General features: G+C 41.6%; 1 protein-coding gene across 2 annotated transcripts; it reads right to left on the reverse strand.

Annotated features, from left to right (window-relative positions):
- Positions 1 to 228: 228 nt before the first annotated feature.
- On the reverse strand, positions 229 to 16674 carry LOC134065920 (POU domain class 2-associating factor 1). 2 transcript variants are annotated; one of them, XM_062521041.1, is made up of 5 exons: positions 16564 to 16674; positions 7910 to 8037; positions 4359 to 4398; positions 1473 to 1759; positions 229 to 883 (listed from the first exon to the last, which is right to left on the reverse strand). In XM_062521041.1, exons 1-5 carry the CDS (start codon positions 16577 to 16579, stop codon positions 554 to 556), a joined length of 801 nt encoding a protein of 266 aa, XP_062377025.1. In that variant the 5' UTR covers positions 16580 to 16674; the 3' UTR covers positions 229 to 553. The 2 variants fall into 2 exon arrangements, with proteins under 2 accessions (XP_062377025.1, XP_062377026.1); XM_062521042.1 differs by having other exon boundaries at positions 7910 to 8034; positions 16564 to 16668.
- Between the last annotated feature and the right edge of the window lie 207 nt (positions 16675 to 16881).

Here is a 16881-nt window from a genome sequence, read left to right on the forward strand (position 1 = left end):
TAACAAAGTTAGATGGATACGTCATTGATTAAATTTGCACTAATGTTTACACAATGATATATTTTGCTAGATGAATACAGCACATGCAAGAGGAAGCAGGAATGTAAGATACATTATATACATTATATCCATAATGCAGAAATCATCCTTTCATAAACAGATATATGAGAATGGCATTGAAAAAGCATATATTGAACATAACATCAACAAAGTAGACTCTGCACTATATTTGTGAACAAAATATAGGACTTTATAGTAATCAATCACAACATGATAATAAATCAATATCAATCAATCACAACATGATAATCAATCAATAGCAGATTCGTAGTCAAAAATCTGATGCTCTCTTCTCAGATGTTCTTAGAGAAACATAGAGCCCCATACATAAGAGGATGACACACATCATTGATCACAATAACAGCGAGAACACAAGCAGGAACCTGTGCGCTAGGCTGCAGCAGATAGTCCTAAAGCACAACCGATGCCCTAGTACAAACCTGCCTGTCTGAACACTATTTCTATTGGGGCAACTGTTGGGCTCTGGGAGAATTTACACCTCTTGGGTGAACAGCGAGGGGCTGCAGACGTAGGAGTCTTTGGGGTTATCTTCTAGAAGCTTCTCCAGCGGGTTGGGCTCCTCCATCTCCTGAGGGTCAGGCTCGGGCAGGGGCACGGTGAGGTGTTCCGTGGACACGGGGGCTACGGGTGTCACAGAGGCCATCATGGGAGGCACGGCGCTGGCGGGCAAAGTGGCAGAGCAGGATGGGTACTGGATGACAGAGCTGGGGAGAGTGGCCAGGGGCTGTGGCCAGGGGATGTAAGTCAGGGACGCATCGTGGAAATCTGCCGTCGGCAATGCTGCCGAGGTTGGAGCTATAGCCTTTGTGTGGAATAAAAGATAAAACAAAGAAATGAGTATGTGGACATATTCATGTATGTTATCCAAGTTCTATGTTTACCTACCTAAAGAGCACATGAAGTGAGTAGATTGCCCTTATGTCTCTGTGAAAGTTAAAGTACATTCCGTTCTCACAAAATGTAAATTTCCTAAAACTCCTTTTGGAAAACTACAGTACACCGGTCCGCCAGTGTTGCTCAACAATTAGACTTCAACACTGACATCTGTAGAAAGAGGGAAAAACCCCAAACTCTCTCTCTGCCTCTCTCAACAGAAGACCAATACATTGCCACTGACAAGCCCAGAGGGGGAGAGCAGACAAGACATGTCAAAAGAAGAGAGAGCTGAGACAAGGAGAAAGTGTAGTAGGCGGAGAGAGGAAAGACAAACACAAACAAGAAAATATAGCTGCCCGCAGCAATGAGGGGGCCAAGCACACACATTGGAGTTGCCGTGGCAACTCAATGCTGTTACATCAGACACATGGCTGTCACTATGCAGCTTCACTGCTTGCCCCCCCCCCCCCCCCCCCTCCAAATAAAAAAGAAACAAGAGAATCTCTCCATCTCACCATGTTGGTGAAGAGTGGCGTGTGTGTCAGAGTCAGCAGGGATGACGGCGCCACCATGGTGTAGCTCGGACAGACCTGCTGGACGTACATGTCCGAGGAGAAGACGGAGGACGAGACTGGGACGGGGACGGTGTCGGACTGGAGGTAGTCCGAGGGCGCCCAGTGGCTCACCTGCTGCAGGGTGGGAGCTGCAGGCTGGGTCAGCCATCCAGGGTAGAGAGCCCCAGCATCCGTCACCATATCCCCACCAACACCACTGGGCCTACCCTCCACAACACCTGAAGGCCCTGTCAAGGACAACATTAGTCAATGGTTACGGTTATACGGTTATGATATTTGGCAGATGCTTTTGTACAAAGTGACTTACACTATATAAACAGTAAATTAGTTAAAAATAATAGTTTCAAATAAATAAGCTCCTATATACAGTGAGGAGCATATGTATTTGATACCATGCTAAAACAGGAATATAAAATCATCATTTGACAGTTGATCTTAATGCCTTAATTCAAAAAATGACTAAAAATATAACCGCCAAGGACACCAATTTTCTTTGTGATTGAAGAATGTATCTTAAATAAATAAATGTTTTCCTTAAATGCTAAGGGAAGGAAGTATTTGACCCCCTATGTAACCCTATGGGAATTTAGCACATAGGGTTAACATAGGGTCAGGCAGATTTTTATTTTTTAAAGGCCAGCTATTTCATGGATCCAGGATATTATGCATCCTGTTAAAGTTCCCTTGGCCTTTGGAATTAAAATAGCCCCACATCATCACATACCCTTCACCATAGCTAGAGATTGGCATGGTCCTTTTTCCAAAAGGCCTATTAGCCTATTTGATTTGCATTGAGCTCAATGAGCATCAAACAGGCTAATAGGCCTACTGGAAAAAGACCCATGCCAATCTCTGGATATGGTGAAGGGTATGTGATGATGTGGGGCTATTTTAATTCCAACGGCCAAGGGAACTTTATCAGGATGCATAATATCCTGGATCCATGAAATAGCTGGCCTTTAAAAATAAAAATCTGCCTGCCCCTATGTTAACCCTATGTGCTAAATTCCCATAGGGTTACATAGGGGGTCAAATACTTCCTTCCCCCTAGCATTTAGGAAGAACATTTATTTATTTACGATACGTTCTTCCATCGCAAAGAAAATTGGTGTCCTTAGCGGTTTTATTTTTACTCATTTTTTGAATTAAGGCAATAAGATCAATTGTCAAATGATGATTTTCTATTCCTCTTTTTAGGCAACTTTAGCATGGTATCAAATACATTTTCTCCTCACTGTATATGTGGGTCAGAACGGCACGGCGCTTCTAGTGCTAAGCGTAAGTATACAAATATCTAAAAACTAGTGGTGGGCCGTTATCGTCGTTAACGTGCTGCATCATCGTGCGACTCTTATCGGGCGATGAAAAAAATATCGGCGTTAATCTATTCTCAAAGTTGGGTTGGGAGCTGGGTCTATACCACGCAGTTATGATCACTTTCACCTTGATATTTTAGCGCGAACGCCCAAAATGTTTAAGAGTGCGCCTGAGAAAAAATTCTAGGTCGCACTGGTGCACCTGACTCTGCTCGGCTGCTTTCTTTCACACGTTTCATTGCAGACTATGCGTGCAACTTTACCAAGCAGTAGGCTGTGGAAGTAACCCCCCTCTCCTGGGCCCGCTTTCTCTTGCTCTCCCTCTCCCTCGCGTGTACTGGTTAGCGCATCAGGCTTGTAACCGGAGGGTTGCCGGTTCGATCTCCGACCAGTCCACCACGGCTGAAGTGCCCTTGAGCAAGGCACCTAACCCCTCACTGCTCCCCGAGCGCCGCTGGTTGGGCAGGCAGCTCACTGCTCTGGGTTGTGTGATTCACCTCACTGTGTGTTCACTGTGTGCTGTGTGTTCACTAATTCGGTTAAATTGGGTTAAATGCAGAGAACTGAATTTCCCTCACGGGATCAAAAAAGTATATATTCTATTCTATTCTATTCTCTCCCGTGCGCGCTCAATGGACACCCGCCCCTCGACATGCACATTTAATCCAAATAAAACATTCACAATCGTGAAAGCAATGATGCATAGAAGACGACTAGCTAATATTATTAAATCCGGTTAGCATCATTGCTGCAGAACTCAAAAGGGCCTGTCCCAAGGAGAAAAAGTATTAGCCTACATTGAAACGTACAGTACAGTAAACACACGTGGGGAAACGGAACAGTCCAACCAGTAAACTTAAACTATGATAAGCTAGCCAACTACTGTATGCTACTTTGTTTACAATATTTTGATGCTTCAAGCACTATATGAATAGAGGCTTCAAGTACTATATGAATAGTAGGCTACAATCTGCATAAAGTGTGCTGTCATGAATATCAGAAATGTCAGTATAGAATATTATGTATAAATAATATTTTAAAGAATATATAGGCTATAGGCCCCTATATGCATATTCTTTTATTGTGTTTCAAGCTTTTTCTACGGCTTTTTGTTGCTAAAAAAAAAAAAAACATTATATGAAAGGACAGCGATAAAAAGGTGACTTTTTGGCATTGAAGGCGATGCAATGAAAAATGTGGGTGCACCTAAATTTTGTGCTGGTGCACCTAAAATGAATCTCGATTAATCTATATTATTTCCAAGATTACAGTGAGATTAATCTAGATTTAAAAAATGAATCTATGCCCACCAGTAATAAAAACACAGAATTGAAAGTGTATGGAGTTCATCAGTTTAGAAAAATCGTTTCGAATCCCGCCTCATGTCTGTCCTGTCTCATTAAAGGCATAAAAAGCCCCAAGGAAAAACAGATAAAAGAAAAATACAACATGATAATACATAAGAAAATCAGAAAATATCAATGTTAGAATGATTGAGGACTAAACTTACCAACATGAGTATATGGCAAAATGTTGTTTGGAATCACCACCTGTTGGTGAGAACAGAGGTTTAACCTGTTTCACCTTGCAGCAATGTAGCATTTTACCACAGAAAATGTAAACACACCTGTCGTTCTCACTAGCTGTCCAGGTGTTGCAATATTTAGTACAGTGGCCCAAGACAGTGTGTGTTCCAGCATTTTTTTGAAAAACTTTTATAGCATTGCCTCCGTTATTACCTATTGATAGCAGCTAACAAGCTTTCATGAGCGCTACCTGTGATATTGGTGTTTGCAAAGCTTTTTACACGCCTTTAAGGGTGAATAAATCAAGTCTCTCTGAGTCAGGAGAATACTTGACTTTTCATTTGCACAAAAACGTTTGTGCTAATGGAGGGTAATGATTGATTTTGCTAATTCCCTCCACCGTTTCCCCATTCCCCAACATTCAAACATGGATTTAATTTAACTGAGACATAACATTGTCTCCCCAGACAGAAAGTGCAAGCCTTCCCCATTAATGAGTGAATGATTAATGAATTTGCAATCGTTACATGACACAGTGTTCTGCATATACTGTATGGCAACGGAGCATGCAGAGAGAGAGCATGCTGGAACAAGAGGGCATCGAGAGGACACACCTTGAACGAAGGAGTGGCGCTGAGAGAGATAGGCTTGTTTGCTGCCGTGGATACAGTTCTTACAACTAAAAGAGGAGCGTACAGTACCTATGTTCCCCACTTTGTATGGGATCAGGGTGCAAAGGACCCTTTCTTTTATATGTTCCCCGCTTTTCCCAAAAAATGGTCCTATGTTCCCCGGTATGTATTGCGACTGGGGAACATAGGACCCTTCTTGGGGAAAACCGGAGAACATAGGACCCGGGGAACATAGGGATGACCCCACTAAAACACTACCAGCACAGAGTATGAGGAGGAGATGTGGTGCTTACTGCAAGGGCAAAAGGGTGTAAATGTCTCTCTCCCTTTTCATGAGTGTACTGTGCGTGCCGTGGCAAGGCACTACCAGGAAAGCTTAACTTAGTCATTACTCACCTAAGGCATGGCAAGGCAGGCTCAAATGTTCAACTTACAAGTCAAACTCAATAACACAAAATACATTGAAATCCCGTTGCACAGCCAATATGGCAATTGTGGTTGGTAGCAGGTGTGGGGCGGGATAGGGGTGGGTTTAGGGTAGGGGTTGGTTAGGTGTTTGGGGGGGGTTAGGGGTGGGGTGGAGTAGATGTGGGGTAGATGCTGGTTAGGTGTGGGGTGGGGTAGATGTGGGATAGATGCGGAGGTGTGGGGTGAGGTAGATATGGGGTAGATGATGGGTAGGTGTGAGGTGGGGTAGGTGTGGGGTGGGCTGTCTGTCTGTCTGTCTGTGTGTCTGTCTGTCTGTGTGTGTGTGTGTGTGTGTGTGTGTGTGTGTTTAGGATAATATACACCACAGAGAGAGCAGAAGGGGCAGCCTAATGATTAACCAACAGGACACGACAACAGTGAAAGTGTTTTGTAAGTTACACGGTGAAAGGGTGGGGGGGGGGGGGCTGGGGGGTGTGGGCAGGTGTCAAGGTGATAACCTCTGTGTGCCTCCAACCTTATGCTTCAGAATGGAGTGCATGCAGAAACAAAAGCACTGACATATCCACAGTTCAAAACTGGTATTTTATCCCTCGTGGCTTTCTCCCCCATTCCCCATTTCTACCTGGGAAAAGGCTTTTATATACGTATCTCCTCCCTCGGATGAGACATTAAACCGAGGTCGACTCACTGTGGTTTCTAAAGATCCCATGGGCAATTATCACAAACAGTAGGGTGTTCCCTGATGTCCTGACTAAATCCCCAACCTGGCACATTCAACCTGCCCATTTAATCATCCTCTAGAGTCTAGTAGTGTAATTGGTTCATTCATTCATTCATTCATTCATTCATTCATTCATTCATTCATTCATTCATTCACTCATTCACTCATTCCCTCACTGTCCACTTCAAGCTGGTGTGTGGTGACTGGTGAGCATTCTGGTGCATAATGACTGCTTTGCATGACTCTGGTGGGTGCTACACAGTACACATTGGTGATGATTAGTGATCAGTAAAGCGCTGTGGGTGCCTTGAAAAATTATTATTTGTTGTTGTTGTTGTTGTTGTTGTTGTACCATTATTGTCCTGTATTCTATATCTCTTGCCATCCATCTGTGTTTACTTCCTGGGCATAATTCTCAAGGAGGTCTACCTGAGCCTGTTCAGACTACTGTCATGAACTTCTGACCAAATGGAAAACTAGGCTTTTAAGCTACACTTTGCACACCTCTTTAGTTTTTAATACAGAAATCAAGTGATTGCCTGTTGAAGATTACTCCCCTTAACAGAATTTCACCGGAGATTAAAGATCAAAACCCTTGAATTAGCCCATGGCAGTTACCCCATCACCTGATACAAAGTTTCACTGAACCCTCGAATGACTCACATGTTTTGTTACCATGGAGGCTGGCCTGCAGGTTACGTAAAAAGCTTACTTTCAGAGGGAGAGTGTGGTTTGAATGCAGGGATATGGTTCGGAGAAATTTATGGGCAACAAATGGCAGTAACAGATGCTTATCTACGGGGTCTTGAGAGAGGACAATAAAGTTTTCAGCTAGATGACCAGAGATGTATTTACTACCAGTGATTGAGTATTCCTGGGTGAACTTGCTGACCCGCTATTCTTCTCATTACACAGATGGCTCTCGTCAGGGCTCTCGTCTACACAGTCACCCATAGCACATCCCACAGGTAATACCAAGGCTGTGAGGAGTTGTGTGCTGAAAGTGGAATCGGTCTTTATTTATATGATGATTATATTTATATAATTTAGTAAAGAATTGGGGGGGTGGGGGGCGTATATGTGGGAGTGAGGATGACACTGTGAGGAATGTGTAGCTGTGTGTGTGTGTGAGTGAGTGAGAGAGAAAAAAAGAGAGAGAGAAAAAGGGTGTGTGTGTGAGAGAGAGAGAGACAAAGATATAGAGAAAGAGAGGTAGAGAGAGAGTGTGTGTGTGTGTGTGTTTGTGTTTGTGTGTGCAGGCGTGTGTGTGTGTGTGTTTGTGTTTGTGTGTGCAGGCGTGTGTGTGTGGGAGGGGGGCTGGCGGGGCGGGGTAGGGAGGCTTTTTGGCATTGCTCTGTGTTCATTTGCATAGGCCTCCTGCCCAGACCTCTGGCAGTGCAGGCGTAATGGATTAACTGTCGTTCAAAAACACCTGGATTATATAAAAAGCAAAATCCCCTTGTAGGATAGACACTGTGAGGAGGACTATGGCTTCCTGCTACTACACCAGATAATTCCCATTCCCCACAGATATACCCACACATATTTAATCGTCATTTAATTTCACATGTAAAGACAGAGAACACAAATACACATTTGTTCACCTTTCAAGCATGTGTCCATTCCAATTTTAGCTGACCTACTAGAGTAAAGAAATACATTTTCTCTATTTCTCTCTTGAGGATAGATAGCGATGCCTATGTTAGCCGTCAGGGCAGGCACTGGAGTAAGGAGAGTCTTGTGGGCAACTCACAGCGGTAGGGGGTGATGTTTTGACGCTGTTAGGATTGTGGCTTCCTCTTTTTCTCCTCAGCAGTTCCTTCACGGGGTCTTTGACTCGCACTCCCTGGTACGGCTTGGAGTTTGTTGGCTCAGCTGCTACTGTGCGGGCGTACAGTAAAATGGGGCGAGAAAAAGTCAAACCCATCATCTAGTTACATAAAACGGCACAACATTTACACGTGCAGAAGTTCCACATGAAACTTGAAATACTTGGGGAGATGAAGTTGAAGGACTTAAGTTGCAAATAACCTTTGAAATGATAATGATGCAGTGTGCTTACTGGTGTCACCGAAATGAGGGCTTGATGGTTTGACTTTTGCTGGTAATCTGATGCAAAGATCTGATCATGAAAGCTTCAAAAATGTCGAGTCACTAGGCCCTGTATGTTCCACATACCTGACTGATTCATGGTATACATGTCATTTCTTCGACCACCGCAGGGAACTACACCTTCCGAAAACCATTTCCAGACCCCCTCAAGCTCCTTCACGAATAACTTAGTGTTACCCTTACACAAGTAATGGGACATAACGAGTTGTTGAGCAACACACACAGTGCAAGAGCATGGTGTGTCTAATACCAGATTCTGTGGCCATGTTGTGGCTTGTATGGAGATGGGATTTTTTTTTTTTTTTCAAACTTTGTTTGTAGGAAGATGGGGGTCAAAGACATGTCTCTCTCAGTCCTACAAACACCTGCTGAAGAATCTGTTCCCTTCAGCCAATTCTTGTACTTTCCGCTTCCAAGTTGACATGTCAGAGAGAGAGAGAACATGTTGGTCATGTTTCTCATTCACAATTTTGAAAGGGGGAAACACTTCACTAGTGTTGAACTGGAAGTGTACAGGATAGGCATTGCCACTATTGTTATACTCACTGCTTTTGATAAAGGCCCAGTTGTATAAATCCACTCAGTCAATTGTATCTTAACTCTGCTATCAAAAGGGTGCACTCCCAAAAGTCCAACAGTGGCATGGGGTCAAGCAGCTCACGCAAGCATGATTAAACACTGCACATTTGATGTGGGAATTCCAGCTTGCATCTCCATGGATTCAACAGCGCTGCCTGTAAACGGAGTGATTTCCAGTGAACCTCAATAAAGCCTTTGTTTGCCTGGAAGGGCGTGGTGTTTTCAGTGATTCGTGATAAACAGAGGCAGCTGCACTTTAACAGACTTCAGGGTGAGAACAGGGCCTTATTCATCAAGACTGTCCCATCAAATGGGCTTCTTTGAAGAATAGCAGCAGTATAATATTTGGAATGATTGGCGCCCAATTTTGTATCACCACTATTCTTTTCCCTGTGCTTCACCGAAGGTCAATGGTACGACATGATATGATTGATATATGATATGATATATGATATGGTATATGATATGGTATGATATATGATGATATGATATGTGATATTTTTCATTAATGAAACTAGTTCCCAACTGGCACTTCATGTACACTTTCATTACACACTGATTTATTTGCATTAGAGCAAAACTCCAGTGAAAGTGATATCGGAAAAACCCTTCCGAATTAGGAGTCTTGCAGGGTATTCAGACCAGTTTAATGTGTTAAACCTGCCACCAAATGCTATCATTTCAACACAGCTTTTACAGCTCTGCAAGTCGCAACACGCCACACGTCCATATGGCCCCCACAGTGAAGACGACTATAGTGCTCCTTTAGCTTCAATTTCACAGGCTCAGCTCACATGGACTGCTTTGTGAGCCGAACTCCAGAGCCACAGTCCTCTGCAAACAGATCAAGTGTTTTGCTAGGGGAGCAGTTGAGTAAGGAAAGGGTGCTGCTATCTCTGCTGCACAAAGGCAGCTCACACACATTCACATAATAGTCCCTTAGCAGACGTTTGACCACTTACAGAATGAGGAGTAACATTCAGACTACAATGCAGAAGACTACATTTTCAATAACAATAAATATTTCTATGTAGAGGAGTACAAATAAATACTATAACGATAGTAAATGCTGTGTGGTAGCAAACACATACTGCTACCGAAGGATTGAGAGTGCAGGAACAGAAGTCCTAGTAAAGTGCATCGAAGGAGATCGTAATCAGATAGGAAATCTGAGGAAGCATCTTCCCTGCTGTCACCCTACTGATGTTCTGCTGTCCTTCAACAGCTCCCTGCCCGGGACAATTGCACTACTCTATCCCATCCACAGTATTATATATATATTTATATTTACATTTATACAAAAAAAAGATTTATGAAAATTCATTAAAATGGTGGATATATATAGCGTTTTAGAGAGAGAGAGAGAGAGAGAGTGCACATACACTTCTTTTTTTAACTACTCCTATAATGGTACTACTCTGCACATACCTGTACCATACAAATCAAGAATGCATCTAACCAGAAGTGCAACAAAAGCCAAATTGATCAGGAAAGCCCTGTTCATTTTACATGATAAAACTCATCCCTTCCTCCAAGTTTTAGTTGCTTTTATCAGGGCAGCACTATACCTATGGCAAAGAAAAAGATATACAGTACAAGGGCTCTTTCACACCAAATTCCATATGGTCAATAAACTGGGGAAAAATAAACATGAGGCATACAGTAAGCTAGGTACATACTGAACACACCTGCCCTGGTCTAGAAGAAGGAGTGGGAGTGAGTGTGCGTGTGTGTGTGTGTGTGTGTGTGTGTGTGCGTGCGTGCCTGCGTGCGTGAGTGCGTGCGTGCGTGCGTGGATATGTTGTGTCTCAGTGAACACCGTTTTATGGATGTAGGCCTTTACTGTCTATTTATTAGTATGTATGTATTGTCTATTTTATTGGTGAGGCCAAAGACAAATTTCATGCCTGATGACAATAAGTCTGTTAATTCATTCAATCATCATTTCATTAATTAATTAATTCATTCATTCATATCTGTCTATACGGTTCATACTGAATATCATGTTTATTCAGATTTTATATTACTGCTACTACACTGCACATATCTGTACATGTTGCTCATACACCGTTCTTACTGAATACTCATATTCTGCTCTCATAACTAATATATTGTGCATATTCATATTTATATCTATCTTACTTTACATGTACAGTAATTGCCTTCAGCACTTGGCATTTGGATTTGAATTCCTGCCATGGCAATATCCTTTATCAATCCCAGTCCCACTCATGTCATATTGCTTAAGTATACAACATGTTTTGATATTATACCGAATATGAAAACATTTCATTGTTTTATAGGCTATAAAAGCCAGGCACATGAATAACTGTATAATGCATATAAGCTTGCTACGTCACTTCACTGTGCAGGTGCACATGCTTCCACAGTCACACTATGCTGAGAAGCAAAAAAACCCCCAGTTTTCATTATCTAGGTGCCCATCTGCACATAACTTTGAATTCTTCAGAATGAATAAACCTGCTAAACTTGACTTATGGACTTCCAGTCAGTGTGAGTGTGGGTGTGAATGTGTGTGTGTGTGTGTGTGTGTGTGTGTGTGTGTGTGTGTGTGTGTGTGTGTGTGTGTGTGTGTGTGTGTGTGCAGTGTGTGTGTGTGTGTGTGTGTGTGTGTGTGTGTGTGTGCAGTGTGTGTGTGTGTGTGTGTGTGTGTGTGTGTGTGTGTGTGTGTGTGTGTACATACTTTGGGTACCAAGTAAAAGTAATTTGGGGGAGCAAGACTGAATTTTAGAACAGAAAAGAGGAAGTGTAACAGCTGTGTTAGATTTAGAGGTAAACCAATTGTGCTGCTTTGCATACAAAGATTACAACAAGCAGTCAGGAGTCCAACCTCCAGAGAGACCTTCCTCTTTCCTGTGAGACACACTACATGTGTGGACCTTTATTATTTGGAAGACATTTATTACACTACACTATTTGTCAACAAATTAAGGATTATATACATTAATGAAGAGAGAGAGAAGCTAAATGTTTACATATTTTGGTCGGGACACACCAACATATTCGGCCGTCGGACGTCTTCAGACAGTCGGGGGCGGTCGGGGACTCATGTCTGTTTGGTGTGTCCCGTGCCGTTGTCAGTCGGCGTCCGGGGTTAGTTTTGGCCAACTTGACATGTACAGTCGGCCAGTGGCCGTCGGCCTCAATGACCAATCAGATTGGTGGAGACCTAGCCCTTCGAAACATCTTGGACCATTGCTAGGTAGTATAGGACTTTGTTTAAACTAACCATTAGCCCTAAATTCAGCGATGTAAGTTACAAACCCATTTTGATAATCTATCCCAACATATTTTTGCTAGAACTAGTAGACTAGTTGCTGAACGTGTGTCAATTCAGGTCAGTCAGAGGCACGTTTTTTCTTGATGACCGGGGAGACGAGATTCGACTGATCAGTCCGACTGCTTTTCTGCCGACGGTCCGCCGTCGGGTTGGTGTGTCTTGGCCTTTACACCCTCCTTCTCTAATTCATTTAGAGTTTACATAATACACCCTACTCCTTTAATTAATTTTATATATTTTACCAATACTTCTTCAATTCATCATTAAAAAGAGTATGTTTACATATTACACACTCCTTCAATTCATTAGCAAAAAGAGCATGTCTATTACATCCTATTCCTAAAAAACATCAACTTTGGATGATAACAACAGTTTGCATTGGGTGTATCAAACGGGTAGGGTGTGATGAGATCTCGAGCCACCCGGTCACAATATTTCCCGTCAAGGTAAAAATCTAGTTTATTTTCATGTTTTGTGGTTTAGTAAATGTGACATTTTCTGTGTGACAATCTTTTCCTTTTCCTCGTAGTATACACTTAACTGACTTGATTCAATTCGAAAGATGGTTTACTCAATAAGAATGACTATTTGAACACAATAAGGTTGCGTTTCATTCAAAACTACACTGTTTTAAGCAATTGTAACGTAACATGGTTTGATAAATTGGACAGCCCTGACTTTCCTTCTTTACATCCCATAATTTCCCCACCTTGGGGTCAGGACCCCATGAGCACTGATCTATAAAGAATACCTGGATAGAGCATCTACGTCAAAATTCTGAAGCCTACATGGGGGCGGCCATTATGGGACCACTTGCCATAGGAATGCATAGACAGTAAAAGACAGTAAAAGAATGTTGCCGTTCTGCAACAATGGAATTGGAACACATCGCCGCCATTATGGGACCACTCGGGACAGTTCCATTGGCTTCATTGTTGATGGGTCAGCAACAATGAGATAGTCTATCCAGGTATTCTTTATAGATCAGTGCCCATGAGGTGTCACCTGAAATTCAAATGGGGTCGGCTGGGATACTGGGTATCTTCAAATTAATCAGTACATTACATAAGAATATACAGTACATCAAATAAAACAAATATCAAAAACCTCATCTAATATGGATCCTGCATTACAATATTCATGGGTTTCTTCAGGTCCCTTTCCACAGGTATATTAATCAAGCTCCATGCAGTCTGCATTCATAATCAAGGTGCTTGATTTAATACACCTGTGGAAAAGGACCTGATGAAACCCATGAATAGTTCCGTAAAAATAAACTTCGACAGCCCGCATGAGATCTTTGATTGATGTAATCATGCTTCAAATGTCAAAGTACCGCTTTCAACTGGGTGTTACAGCAAAGATGAGATATGCACTCTGACAGCATGTTGTGAATGATGAGGGTCACCAATGTTTTGGGACAAAAATAGGGTCACCTGACAAAAAAGGTGGGGAACCCCTGCTGTAGCCTGCACTTAAGAGTTGAGGGGAAAGTAAACAAAACAAAACTGTGGGGGGAGTGATCTCAAACGCTTAAAGGAGCCACACTACTTTCACAAGGGTCAACTGACTAGGCAGAGATAACGTGGAGGCAGTGCAAAACAGTCTTGTTGATCATTTGTTGAAATCAAATGAGGTGACAATGAAATGAAATGTGGAGACATTTCAGTTTGAAATAGCCTGCTATTACACATTAGTGATATAGTGATATAGTGTGATATATACTGAATTTATTGTTAGGCTTGTTGGAAAACATGCTCCAATTTACTGTATTACATCTTTATGCCAGCTAGATTTTCAGTCTACAATATCTAGCAATCCAGTAATATATTTCATCGTTGAAGATTTCTTAAAAATATTGTTTTTAAACTGTGTTTTAAATAGCACACTGTCGTGCACTGTTGACATTAAGGGGAGTGTTAATTAATTTTCCTCGTGGGTTATAACTGCGGTTATAGGTTCATAGGTTTTAATTGTGGCCTGAAATGCCTTGTATATATATAAAAAAAACTTCTTCCTGAAGCATATTTTAATTTATTTCCTCAGTATAGGCTACTGGGTTATATTATAGATTGTTATGGCCATTATATGATCAGTGAAAATAATCATAAAAGAGTTTTTGAACTTTAATGTCAGAAATGTTGATTCATCAATGATTCAGTTGAATAGAAATACTTAAAATACTTTCACAGCAAACGTAACATATGTGATTCATTTGAATTAATTAATTACAGAGTATGTAATTAATTAGATTACTTTTTTAATTGATTGACAGCCATAGTTGTAAATAGTGTTTTCTTCAAAATATCGTCTCGTTCTCGTGAACCCAATATTGTGTATCGTCTCATCTCAAGGGCTGAGCGTATCGTCGCACCCCTACAAATGGGTGACATTTTTCTGATAACCTGCATGTATTTGCAAAGCATGCTCAAGCAAGCAAGAAATCCTAAACCACAGCATTGCACCAACACATACCGACTGACACAACAGTACAATCTTGTCTCCATTGTCTCTGACACCCTCAGATTTGAGGGTGAATTCAAGACTGAATGGAATTTTGAAACACTACATGAATCATTTAAAAACAGATACAATTTTATATTCAATATATGCTTACAATATAGCACTCAAGATAATCTAACCAAAGCTAATTTGGTGATAATTAGACTGAATCAATTTGCTAATGTAACACCAAGGATAAAATCTGAGGCACAAACCTTGATGATCCAGCTCAATGCACCCACATGCCACCATTACTACAGTATAGCTCATGCATAACAACGTTGCTTGTTAGTTAACTTTGCACTGTTGTCTGCCATTTCAATTAGGGTCCAGTAATGATAAGCTATTTTTGTGATTACATGTGACCATATAATAACTAGGGAGTTCCTATACAGTAAAGGCAAGATGCCCATGATCTGTGTCTCCTGTATGAAACCCATCACTCTAATTGAGACATTTCTCCTCAGCCTGCGCTCTGTGTGTCTGGGATATCTCAGACCACTCACTCCAGAGCAATAAGCTGAGTGACGGGTCCATAGGAGCGGCTGACAGGAACTCTGGAGCTTCTTCTTCTTCTACGTGCACACAGGGTTTTTTCCCCCTGTGATAAGCGATCTAAACTGCTGTCAGAGCTCAGTGAGAGCGGCCCCTGAGGTCCAGGCCACTGTGCAGCTCGCCCATAAATCACCCCCGCATGGTCAATGTCATCGGTGGGAGAAACGGTATAACTGTTTGCCATAATGTGTCCATTGAGGGTGGGCAGTGATACTCATATTCCTCAGAGCTCTGTGTTGGAATGTGCTATCAAGCCGATTTATTGTTTGACATTTTTTTAGTTCTCTGTAAGTCTACATACATATGAAAGATCAATTCTGGCAGAGGCCCCAGAAATCATCTCAGATGCAATTTTTGGTTGCAACACTACAGTAGATCATCAGATAATACTGAGTGTATTTTTTTGGTAGCTTTCACAGAAACTGTTACAAATTATGGACAATACATCACATCCCCTACACAGAACACTGGTAAAGCAACAAAGTGTCTTCAGTGGGAGATTTCGCCAACTCAATTGTAGTAAGGACAGATATAGAAGGGCTTTCCTACCCACTGCACTAGCACTTTATAATGACTCCCCCATGGGCAGAGAGAGAAGATTAATCTTTTAAGGAAATTGGTTTTTAGTCTTGGTGCAATTGCACTTTAACTTGGGAAGGGTCTTGTTTCTGTTTTCTCTAGGCCATTCTTTTTATCAGACTTGGAGGGTCGTTATGCCTTTGATAACTACTTCTGGCTATGTCTTGTGGGTGAAAATCATGTCTGTTTTGTCTCATATGTGTACTGTATATGATTGTTTATGTGTTTTTTTAAGGCTGCTGAAACAACATAATTTCCCTTTGGCATGATTAGTTATTATTACATATTATATTATTACAAGTATCCTGTATCTATCTATCTATCTATCTATCTATCTATCTAACATAAAAGCAGAAACGGCAGAGGAAATTACAGTTCAGTACTGTACAAACATAACCATCTACAAGCACTTCAGACGGAGCTTTGCAAAGATGCCAGTGCATTACTATATGTACACAATGGTGGAGAGCACTGGCCTAAAATACAGCCTAGCCTCTTGCGTTGCTTCAGAGTCAATGACATCAAGCTCACTCTGGACTCATACAGTGGAGAGCATCATGGCAATTCTATATTTTAGAAACAACTGTAGATGCAATATTCTGCAATTGCAAATATTTGATTACATTGACTATTATGATGTATTCAAATCTCCTTAAAAACGCTGACTTCCTAAAGCACGTGCAACCCACCATAAAAGTCCAGAAAATTAAATAGTCTGACTGATACATCCATAATATATTTGCATGATATGTGTATACAGTATATTCCAATGTACTTACAGTTTCTGAGGAGCATGGTGATGCTGTAAAATGTCTTGCACCCTTAATTTGTTTGTGTTTACAAATATGATGCGCCTTGATCAAATGGCCAGAACAGACAGAATTATGGAGATTAGTAAAGGTTATGAATACTCATGTGGGCTGTACCACTAAGCCCGCTCAAAACTTCAGTGATGTCACTACACTTCAAACCACGAGTTCCTCTGAATCTCAAGTGATGACTCTCTATCTGTCAGTAAATCAATGTATGTTTACACACATCAACATACAAACATGCATACTGTACTTATCAGCATGCATGCATATACATACGTACAT

This window comes from Sardina pilchardus, chromosome 19, assembly GCF_963854185.1.
Source record: "Sardina pilchardus chromosome 19, fSarPil1.1, whole genome shotgun sequence".
NCBI lineage: Eukaryota > Metazoa > Chordata > Actinopteri > Clupeiformes > Clupeidae > Sardina > Sardina pilchardus.

Excerpts from the sequence above, each read along its gene's own strand:
- LOC134065920 (XM_062521041.1), bottom strand. Across the intron at positions 4,399-7,909 it reads AAACATCACCCCCTACCGCT|GTGGTGATTCCAAACAACAT; the intron begins GTGAGTTGCCCA and ends TCTCACCAACAG. Across the intron at positions 884-1,472 it reads CGCCACTCTTCACCAACATG|GCTATAGCTCCAACCTCGGC; the intron begins GTGAGATGGAGA and ends TTCCACACAAAG.